At 44.3% G+C, this 11,684-nt stretch overlaps 1 protein-coding gene across 2 annotated transcripts in view; it reads right to left on the bottom strand.

The window, feature by feature from the left end:
- Positions 1–1,067: 1,067 nt before the first annotated feature.
- Positions 1,068–11,684, bottom strand: part of ZMIZ2 (zinc finger MIZ-type containing 2) — a 42,542-nt gene continuing 31,925 nt past the window's right edge. For both annotated transcript variants that reach the window (XM_073588642.1, XM_073588641.1), the window contains exons 9-19: positions 10,861–11,032; positions 10,636–10,777; positions 10,346–10,556; positions 8,775–8,880; positions 8,198–8,355; positions 7,802–7,869; positions 5,736–5,804; positions 5,373–5,617; positions 4,644–4,816; positions 2,897–3,100; positions 1,068–2,810 (exon numbers count right to left, since the gene is read on the bottom strand). In XM_073588642.1, coding sequence (XP_073444743.1) covers positions 2,703–2,810; positions 2,897–3,100; positions 4,644–4,816; positions 5,373–5,617; positions 5,736–5,804; positions 7,802–7,869; positions 8,198–8,355; positions 8,775–8,880; positions 10,346–10,556; positions 10,636–10,777; positions 10,861–11,032 — 1,656 coding nt within the window. In that variant the 3' untranslated portion in view covers positions 1,068–2,702. The remainder of the gene's footprint in view (positions 2,811–2,896; positions 3,101–4,643; positions 4,817–5,372; positions 5,618–5,735; positions 5,805–7,801; positions 7,870–8,197; positions 8,356–8,774; positions 8,881–10,345; positions 10,557–10,635; positions 10,778–10,860; positions 11,033–11,684) is intronic.

The raw sequence follows: 11,684 nt of genomic DNA, 5'->3' as shown, positions 1-11,684 counted from the left end.
ACATCCTGATTACTTCCTTTTAAAATCTGAAAGATGTCCAGCAGTGTCATCAGCTCAGAACTTGCATCAGACAGTGGGACCTAGCTATTCTCATCTCTTGTTTTAGAGAAGGCTGGCCAAAAGTAGTCTTCATGGAAGAATTCCAGCCAAAAAAAAAAAAAGCTATACCTGCAGCGTGGAAAAAAGGCAAAGATCCTCAAGTATTCATGAAATGAATTGCAGAAAAATGCCAGTAGGTGATCTGGACTGATGAGTCATAATGTGAAATATTTGGCTGTAACAGAAGGCGGGCTGTTCTCCAAAGGGCTGGAGAGTGGTACAATAATGAGTGTCCGCAGGAACAGTGACGCATGGTGGAAGGTCCTGGCAAACTTGAGGCTGCATTTCAGCCAATTAGGTCAGGGATTTGGTCAGGATTAATGGTGTCCTCGATGCTGAGAAATACAGGCGGATACTCATTCATCATGCAATGACAAATAAGATGTATGTTTGGGGTCATTGATGCTGCAGAACATATTTGGAACCAGTGTTACAAAGAACTGTCTTCAGCTTTAAGAAGAAAGAGAAGTCCTGGAGGTGATTGATTTGCACAAGTGACATCCACAAAAGATCTGTGGTTTGTTCTCCAAGATGTTTGGAACAACCTCTCTGCTGAGATCCTTCAAAAACTTTGTACAAGTGGACCAAGATGAATTAATACTGTTGTAAAGGCAAATGGTGGTCAAACTAAATATTGATGGGATCTTTTCCAACTTAACTTTTTTATTTTTATCAATGAACAAAAATATTAATACTTAATTTTTTTTTAAAGCGTTCTTATTTTACAATATTTTTCCATTGCTACTTCCAATAGGTGGCACTAGAGTTCTAGTCCTCTTCCTCTCTGAAGAGACAATTTGCATATTTCCCCAGAGGAGCACTGTGCCTCTAAGAGTCTCCTCATCTCGGCATGCTTAGCATGTCAATCTCCGCAAGGAGAAACGATACTTCTTGGATATCCACACCGGCCTAAAACTTTTGGACACTACCTAACCTACACAAACATACTAAACAACCACACAAGGCCATTGTTTCAATATATAGAGATATATATTTTTTATTTATGCAAAACGCACATTTTTTTTCCAGCACGTAGCACAAACCCTAGATATTTAAATAGAAACCCCGACATTTCACCACACTCACCAGTATGATATATCCCTGGCCTGTTTGCATGTGTCTGGAAAAACAGTAATTTTTTTTATTTATTTGGCTTTGCAATAAATCTACTTCAGTCGCTGAGGAGCAAGGCTGCGGACCTCATTTACAACTGGTGGTCCCTTTTTTTTGGCCGCACCCCACTCCTTCACGGCTTATTTGAAAACAATTTGTGGGATTCTTATTTATTTTTTTTCCTTTAAAATCCAGAAACATAAAAAGTCCAGAAATAAACTAAAACAATAAATAAAACATAACTATGGCTGATCGGTGGTGGGTCTCTGCAGCATTGTATATGGTCTATGCAAATCAAAGAGGCATACACCTATATCAGTCCCCTTCAAACATTGCTCATAATCAAAGCATCATGTATATTGTGCCTCATTTCTCCGACATAGGGCTCCAAGACTGCCCCCATCGCGGTGCCGGTAGACGCAAGTAGGTTTTGTACATGCTTCATTTTTCTCGCGGTTATGTGATCGTATCAGACAAAAACATATATATAAATATATATTTATATACTGTACACAGATCCCTGCTCTGCTGCAGAGCAAATAATGCAGGGGTTGCAAGGCTGCAGGCCCATGTTTATTGCATGTACAGTGGGTGGCGCTGCCCGGGCTACTGAAGCTTTCATATTGGAAATAACATACAACGACAAGGACACATTACTACAGGGGGTAACTTCCTGTATAATAATATAGATATATGTAGCAAAGTTGCCTCAGACGATGGCCGAGATTGTAGGAAAGATAATGAAGTGTATCACTAAGATCTTATAGTGTCCATTATAACCAAACCACCCTCCCACCCCCACAAAAGGAATGAGTTATGACTAATGGATCGGCAATATTATACAAGTATACACACAAAGTGTGTATCTTTACATTACAAAAAGAGGGGGGGGGGGGGAAAAAAAAAAAAAAAAAAAATCATGTGTAGTCTCGTACACACACCTGCGTTGTGCTCTTTGCTTCTGTCTCCTCTGGATTGGTGTTGGTGGGGGGGGGGGGTCACCCTATCATTATATGGGCCGCCAACCCTGCAACAAACCAGACTTTTGTTTTTCTTCTCAGGCTTGTACTTTGTGACATAATAGGGCACCAAAAATAAAAGGGGAAGAACGGGCATATACACAAGTCAGCAGACAAAGCCGACATACACGACGCCGGGTAGCGGAGGTATTAACAAGAGGAACATTGCTGGTTTCTTTGAAATGGAGATCTGCAGATATCATTTAACATAGTCAACAATTTCACAAAACTTCTGATCTGCAGAGAGTCTCTCTAAAGCTTCCGGGGGAGCAGCGCTGTAGGCTTACATTATAGTGCAATGATCTGAAGAGTCTGGATTCATCTGTGGAGGCGAATTGTTCGTATCCAGATCAAGTCTTGTGCTCAGCACTGCTCCCATCATCTATTTTTATTACAAGTTGGGCATGAAGAATAAAAACTCAAAACAAAAAAAAAACAAAAAAAAAGAGAAAAAAAAATTAAAATCTTGAATCAGTTGTTTTCGAACAAGGACAGAAGGTCGTCATTTCCGCTGCTTGGAAGGTCCGGAGGGCCGAGGTATGAGAGCAGCTCATCTGGATTTGTCAGTTCAGGGAGAAGCTGGAAAGTAGAGATGATGGGGGACGTATTAGAAGACAGAACAGATAGGGCAATGTCAGATTAAAAAAAATAGAGAAAAATCTTACATCAAGAGAGGGTTCTGTTGCGTCTCCTGCAGAGGGGATCCCCACAGACGGGTTAAATGTCAGTTCGTTCCCGGGCTGGGCCATTTGCTGCCGCTGCTGACTCCGATGGTGAAGCTGCTGCTGCGGTGACTGATTGCTGAGACTGGAGACATGAAGAGATTGGGAGGGATTGTGCGACGCTTCTATCCGCCCCGTAGGAGCAACCTATAAAAGATACAAAGTGGAAAAATAAGTAGTACTCGAGAGTTTACAAAAAAACAGTCAAAGAATAGAAATGATGAGATTTTATACCCAGTGATAAACGCTGAATCGCAAGAAAAATTGCAATAATCAACTCAGCTTCAGAGTTCAAACTATTTTTTCACTCGAGTCTCCCACAAATATTAAAAAGAGGTAGTCACAAAATGGTATCCCATTCCCATATACTCAGTTTTGGTGCAAGAACATCACAGAGGGGACATCTACGAGCCAATGTGACATACCTGGCACATACATTCATTTAAATGATTGCCAAATAACCTGCAGAGGAAAAGTCCAGTCCTATGTGATAGTGATGACCGAGCAGTAACCCTCAACCTTTCTTACCATGAGTGCCACCATTCAGCTCTGAGACAGACACGAGCCACATCCAGAGTGCACTGCTCGAGGGGCAATCTGCCTCCCCCACCGTAGTGACACCAGATATCACATAAAGACTGTATACTTGCGCCTAGGGGTTACTACCTTACCTTCATTGAGCATTGCTGAATCTAGCAATCCAACCACGCTATCACTTCCAGCATCAAGCACCCCCTCTACCTGGCCGTATCTTCCTAGGTCCAGCCTAGCACTTCCTTCATCTTTCCAATTATAAGGCCAGTATGTATCCCGACCTGTTTGGGTCCACTCACAGTCACCATCTTGAGACCCAAACTCCAGAGCCATTTGCTAGACATGTTGGCAAATAGCTGCAAGTTACAGAATGGTCCTGCAAGTCATGTGTGACTCCCGAGCCACAGGCTATTTCTGATTCAGGCTAGGGTGAGACGACTTTAGTTTTGGTTATGAAAAAAACTAAAGAAAAAAAAGTCGATCTCATTATGCTAATCACTTCTTAGTGTGATCCAATTTTCTAGGGTGGGGGGGGGAAACGACCTCCTCACTTCCGCCAGTGTGAAAATAAGCCCAATGTCATCTGACTGTGGTCCAATTTTCTATGCAAACCCATGGGACTTGCATGGCAGAGTGTGATCCGATTCACAGATGCAAACTGTATGCTGCGATTTTTTTATCTGACATACTCATTCCAAGGAGTGGGGGGGGGGGGGGAATTTTGGACATGCAGAATAACATTGGTCTGAGAGCGATACGATGTTTCATTGGATTGCACTCAGATCAAATTATAAGATTGTGTGACCCAAGCCTTGGAGACAGCCAATTAAATCGCTTTGCCATTTTCAACATTTTAAATCAGGCAACCCCTTACTGATTAATGCAATACACTGGAAACTAGTCTATTGTATAACCTGAGCCTTCTGCATACAGAGTAGGACAGTCTGCTGCCGGCTCCCAGGTGGTCTGTGACAATCACATGTATAAGTGCCCATCAGTACATATGGCTGCAAGCCCGTATAATCTTGTAAGGGACACTGTCACTTCTTCCTGTGCACCAACTTCAATAAATTGTCCTGTTTGCGGCATTGGCAAGATGAAAAAAAAAGAAAAAAAAAAACAAAACAAAAAAAAAACACAACAATGTCCTCCTCACCTGGCCAGCTAAGGGTGGACCTCCGCTCTTTTCCATCATGGTATTTGGAATGTCAGACTGATAGGAGATGGGTGGGGGACCACTGGGGGTGAAGTCATTCATTGTTGGTGTGCTGGGGTTGGAGGATGGGAAGCCGGCCTCGGGAAATCCACCCTGGTTCTGGAAAGTCGGACCTGGAAGGGATAAAGAACCACGTGAGGAGGTTGTATCACCAGCAATACATTTACATGCAAGGTGTGTCAAGTACTTTGCGTCTAAACTTCTCACTGTTCACACCCGTAATTCTTGGCTGCCATTTCCGGGTTCATTGACAGGTTTACAACCTACCCTTATTGTGACCTGATTAATATTTCAATTGATTGGATATAATGGTTGATTAAAATCTTGGCATAACCATCTGCTGGCTATATTCTCAGGATGTGTCAAATGTCCGAGATCAGCCATGCATTAAAAATTTTTCTATATATGTTTATATTCACTGTTCGGAAAAGCAGCATGGGTTTCCTACCAAGGGCAGGTTATCCCTACACTTGCCATTTTGGTTGCTACTGGTGGCAAGTATGGTCTCTGGGTCACTAAACCTGCATGTTACTATTCAGTATTACTTCTTCCCTTTTCCTTGTCTGCAAATCTTGCTCCTGTCCCACCAGCGTGGAAATCCTCAGCTCAATATTACCAATTATGGAGGAAAAACACATTAAAGCTGCATGACGACATCTAATTACCCACCCTGTTGGCCGCCATAGTCGGGCCGCACTCCACCACCTGGCTGCATACTATTGAAGGGAGAAGAATTTGGTCCCAGTGCCGCGATCATTTCCATAACATTTGGCATAACCATGTGTGCTGGGCTCAGACTGCGACAGCGCTTCAGTACCGGTCCATCTGCCTCTTCCTTCACATGGGTGTCCGGCTTCACAGGGACTGGCTTCCAGCAACAGGAAGGATCAATAGTAATCTCTTCATAATCAGAGCTAAGACACAGAACAGAATAACATCTTAAAACGAGAGTCCAGAATTAGGAACAGAACCATCATTATAGAGGAGCCTGTAACAACTATGGCCGATCTCCGACATATGCCTTATACTCACTTCTGGATATACAGCAATGTTCCCAGCATGTACTGGTCAACTTCTAATCCCTCTAACAGGGCAGTTTTACTGCAAAACAAAGATATAAATCGCGTTGTTCAAATGTACTTTCTAGTGATCGCAGCCTATGGATTTTATGATATTGCTTTACAGCGCGACAACAATGAAACTGCAATAGCAGGTATGAAATGTCCCTCGTGATCATCTAGCGCCATCTACTGTCTGACAGGAGGTACTACAGCCAAGGAACTCCTACCTGAAGCTTTCATTACTGCTGTCTGCCATTACGTGCACTTTAGGGTATGTGCAAACGTTGAATATTTGCTTGCAGAAACTTCTGCATCTCTTGGCAGCAAAAATGCTGCAGCTTTTTTTTTGGTGTATTTTTTTTCCCCTGTGCAGTCAATGGGGCAAAACGTACAAAGAATGGACATGATGCAGATTTAAACGCACAGCAAATACTCAAAAGGAAAATTACTGATTGTGTGCTCAACACTTCAAAATCGCACCGTGTACACAGCCTTAAGGTGCAGCATGAGGACTCTATTATTGGCTCCTGGGCCCCGTTTTGGACATCAATAATACCCTCTAAAGAACATTACTGAGCATATCTATCCCTAACCAGTTTTGTCTACAATTCCCTAGTTTCTGAGAAATCATAGCATAAATTGGACAGCAAAGAATCAGAAAGAAAATCAATAAAAAAAAATTATCAATCTCAATTCATTGTGCCACAGTAATATCAGTAAATTAGATATATATCTAATCTCCAGTTTATTGCAACGCGTGTCGGTGTAAAACCTACACCTTAGTCAGGTATAACAGAAAGAATCCCTGAGGGAGAAGGGGATTCCTACTCTTAATGACAGAGGAAGGAGTAGGTTCTAGTACAAAAAGCGTTGCAATAAGTTTTTTTTTTTATACTTATGACCTGGATTAACCTTTGTCAGCAGCAGCGCTCGGGATCCACCGCATTCCTCTCTTTTACTTATTAACTTCTCTCTCCATTTGGTGAGAGGACAGCGGCCACAATTGGACGATAATGCAGAACTACTTTTCCATTGCTCTGGGTCAGTTAAGCGATCGTGTTGAGCGAACGTGCTCGGATAAAGTGTTATCTGAGCATGCTCGGGTGCCAACAGCATCTTTGGCCTAATCGAATACTATTTTAGAGTCGCCGCGGCTGTTGGAAAGCCGCAACACATGCAGGTATAGCCCATTTATTAGGCAATACCTGCATGTGTTGCAGCAGTCAAACAGCCGCAGCATCTCTAACATAGTATTAATGCACGCCGAACATACTCTGTTGGCACCCGAGCATGCTCAGACAACACCTTATCCAAGCACGTTCGGTCAACACAAGTAAGCGACCAATCCTTCATGACAGTTCTTCCTAATACAGACACGTGAACGCTCATCCACCAGCTATCCGAGGTGTATGGCCACCTTAAAGGTACTGTCACACTTGGCGATGCACCAGCGATCCCGACCAGCGATATGACACGGTCAGGATCGCTGGTGCATCGCTAAGTGGTTGCTAGTGAGCTGCCACACAGGCAGATCTCACCAGCGACATCGCAGGGGTCGGGGGGTCGCTACTTACCTGTCACACTAGGCGATCTTGACGTCCTCCCGCCCGGCTCCACGCGTCGCTCGTCTCTCCACAGGAAAAGCCGCAGGAAGCTGATGACGAGAAACGGTCCTGGACGTTCTCACGCGATCAGCGATAACCAGCGGGGGAGCGGGTTGTAGGCAAGTATCAGACACAGCGATATCGCTAGCAATATCGCTATAACGTCACAAGTTATAGCGATATTGCTAGCGATATCGCTAAGTGTGACAGTACCTTAAGAGCTCCGTTGGTGATGCACTTCACATGGCCGGAGAAAACGCCACCATGATGGCTGCGAAGATTCGCATAATGGAAATGTCCATCAGATCCTTGCACACAACTTTTAAAAGCAACAATTGGTAATCAATGGCATAAAAAGGAATCGAAACTCTTCATACAGAATAGACCGTTTTGTGAAAGTCGAGAAAAGAAAAGCAGTGTCGGTTCCACTTACTTGCACACAGGACATCTCCATGTCCCACGTTCACAGTTCAGCTGCAGGTATGATTCCAGATCAAAACACTGCAGAAAAGAGCAAAAAAAATTAATAAAAATATATATAGGTGGTGAGTAAAATGCTGCATGTAGAGATCTATTAGTAAGGCTAGATTCACAAGACTCTGGGGCCAGCTGGACATCTCTGGCCCTGAATGCACAACTTCACAGGAAGATGTCTGGCTGTTCAGATGACTTGCGGTCGTGCAAGAATTGCAGCCACGACATTGACCATAAAATACTGCAGCAAACAGGTGTGACTCTACCCTTACAATTATATCCCAAAAATCTGGTGAGATTAAGAAGAAATATAAAGGGAGAGGGAACTTAGCTCAGGTTGTCAAACCCTTATTACCTGAATGTGTCTACAATCGTGGCCCCTGGCAGGAAGTTGAATTCTTCGGAAGGTAATCGGACATTTTAGGGACACCTTAATAGCAGTCTGCTCCACCCCATCCTCACCGTTGGGCCCTGGTGTCCCGGGGATGCTGCCATTGCTGAAGTTCCTTTTAACTGTGGAAGAATGAAATATGTGAGCAAAGGAGGGATAACACAGGGTAAAAAAAAAAAAAAATGAAGGAATGTGTATGTGGATTTGGGTAACTATTCTGCTCTGAAATCCATATGAAAACAGCCGACAAAACTTCTCAAATTACTTTACATTGAAGATCTGATTTGCTGTTCATGCAGCCGAGAAGTGACAAGTCGACTGCAGCAAGCAGCTACACGTGGATTAACCTCATTGAATGGGGCCAATGCGGGTCTGAGACCACTTAATCTGCATTTTCAGGGCAGGAGAATTGAGGACCAGCCTCAGATTTGGATTCCAGTGAAAATATATTTTCATTTTTCCACTCATCCACGTGAATATAGAAGCAGGATCAAGGAGCAAAGGGTTTAAACAGAGGCTCGACATGGAGCCATGAGATTACTTTTCGTGATGCAATGTTCAGCGGGGAGCAGCCTCTTCTTTATCAAACCCTGGAGGACAGATCTGACAGATGGTCGGTGCACCAGTTGGAGGACAAAAAGATGAGACTGAAAAAAAAAAAAAAAAAAAAAACACAAGTTATACAAATCACCAAAAACAAGTTTGCAGAAAATGTCTATATATTTCTACACGTCCTCGTCACAATCACACGTACATGAAGCAGAGACATGTGAGCATTTGAAGGGTCCCCCCCCACCCCAATCACAGGTTATCACCATGCATCTTCTAACCCGACTAGTAAAACCAGTGCATAGTTCCTAAGCCCTGAAAAGCAACCATTTTGCTCAGAGAAAAAAAACAAAACGAGTGGCTATAGGATGATATAGTCACGTAGACAACTGAAGAGTCACAAGCTACAGCCGGAACCACAGGTAAACAGCTTTCATTTGTTGTAAACCCTCTTGAACGCATCCTAGTTTTCAGGTTGGAGTATAATCCTTTAATTATGGGAGTGGGTCGGTGAGACAACACCTTATTGGAGTCGTGTCCAGCTGCTACGAGTGGTTTTGAGCGTGTTTATTAAGTTACCACAAGAGTTTCTGGCAAATGAACTGCATAGCTTTTATAACTTCTAAGTATGTGGGTCCCAGGAGACCACTATCCAAGAATGCATGTGTGAGAGGTCTGCTGGGCTGGGGGTCAGTAAACGTCACTGCACAATCCGAATGTATAGAGTAATGTTACTATCAATTTATCATAGCACTGGATTTTACGTCTTTGGCAATGCAAGAACAGTCGGTAATACGATATCGAAAAAGGAGTGCGTAGATCAGAAAAGGTGTAGGAATGATGTAGGCAAATTTGGGGTCTACATGGGTATATCTGCACAGGATATACTTTATTATAGCTGCTGGCATAAGATATTAGATTAGGTTAGTGGGCAGTGATGAGCAAGTGTGCTCGTTCCTCGAGTGCATACCCAGTATCGTGGGTGCTCGTGTGAAGTGTTAACGAGTCCCAGCACCTGAATGTTTCGCAGCACAAAACATGTGGGGATTGCCCATGTATGTCAGGAGGCAATCTTTGCATGTTTTGTGACTGTAAGGCTAGTTTCACACTAGCGTTTATGAGCGCAGCGACGGCCTGCGTACGGCCGCCGCTAAGTCCCGCCTCCGCCGGTAGCTCCGCCTACCGGCGCATGACGCTGCATGCGCCCCCTATCTTTATCACTGGGGGCGCAGGCCGTGCGCAGTATGCGTTTGGCGGCGCATGCGCCTTTTTGACGGTGCGCCGGCGCAACCAAACTGCAGCAGGTTGCGTTTGGCGCAGGTCGGCGCACTGTCAAAAGGACGCATGCAAAACATGCAGGGAACCAAACACTTCACTCAAGCACCCGCGATACTGGGTACGTACCGGATGCAAACTCGAATAATGCACATGCTCGCTCATCACCATTAGTGGTGCTTGCTCGCTCATCTACATTCATGGGGCTTGCGCGCTCATCAACATTCGTTGGGCTTCACATTCAGGTAGAATGATCTCTTGCTCCTGCCATCTCCAGACTGTACTTACACAGCAGCATGCACTGACGGTGATCTGTATGCTGTTGCGGCCAGCCTGGCACACCTGCTTCAGGTAAAGGGGTTTATGGGAAGTTTTGTTGTCCCCCCGCTCAATGCTCAGTGGTGTGGAGTTCACGCTGACTTGTACTGAACAAGGCCAGTTTGTGTTCATCTGTCGATCCTCGTGGTGGTAACACTTAAATTGCAGCTCAAGATCAGGCCTGGAAGCAAGAGAAAAACGTGTGAGTACCAGTACAAGTCTCATATCCCCCCATACTGTACGAAGTGGCTTGAGCATACCTCATCATGAGGGTCTTATACACAGATTCCCGCAAGTGATAGACATGGTTACTGACTGCTAAGTTGTGCTGCAATCTAAACGGTTCAAGAACGATCCCATCCCGTACTGGGAAGGTCAGTCTCAGCTCATCATTGGAGGCACCTAAAGAAAAAGGATCAAAGTCATGTATGCATATTACCTTCAAAACAGTTCTCAATAGTGGCAATTGTGAGTCAAGGACTAACCTGTGGGGGACAGGTGCAAAGAGGCGTGTGAAGGTTTGACATCCGGCAGGAAAGGGGACTTGACATCTTGACCAGGTGACATATAGGGTGGAGCACTGCTCCCAGGAGTCATTGGCGGGGTAGGATTTCCTGGTAAGGGAGAGCTGGGATATCCAGGCATGGGGCGTCCTGGCTGTAAGACAAAACAATTGCTTAAAAGGCGATTTGTGATCACCCTGGGTACCTCCAAACAGCTAATGATTGTGCGGGAAGTACGAGATAAACAGAGCTCCTTGTAACACAAAAAAACCTCTCGAGTCCACCAGAATAGGACCGCTCAAGTCCACCAGAATAGGACCCCTTTCAAGAGATCCATATGCCCTAGTATAGGGACACGAGTGGTCCTCAGAGGCTAATCTCCTATAAATTCACAATTGAAGGGCAATTTAAAAACCAGCCGAGCACACTGCTCATCTTTCTCAGTCAGTCCCATAGACAATGAACAGACTGGAGGTGAAACATGGTCACCTCTATTCCAGAACCCAATATCCAGGATACAAGCCTAATACTTGGGATCGCTGGAGGTCACGGTGGACGGATCGCTCTGGATATGGAATAACCGTTAAAGAGGTTCTCTGAGGTTCAATTTCCGTATTTCCCAGACATACTGAGTCTACTATACTAATATAAGGATCAAAAACAGTCGTGTGTATGCCATCCTTTGGCAATGGCTCCACAGGACAACAGGTGTCAGAGTTATGGTAAAGTTGCAGCATTACCACAATTCATAAGCGACTTCCATTTTTCCGTATGGTGAGAAGAATTGCACAGCAGCCACAAAAAAA

The sequence above is a fragment of the Dendrobates tinctorius genome, unplaced genomic scaffold (assembly GCF_039654945.1).
Source record: "Dendrobates tinctorius isolate UK_male_01 unplaced genomic scaffold, ASM3965494v1 ptg000104l, whole genome shotgun sequence".
Taxonomy (NCBI): domain Eukaryota; kingdom Metazoa; phylum Chordata; class Amphibia; order Anura; family Dendrobatidae; genus Dendrobates; species Dendrobates tinctorius.
The sequence above is the reverse complement of the archived record's forward strand: the minus strand, read 5'-3'. Positions and strand labels throughout refer to the sequence as shown.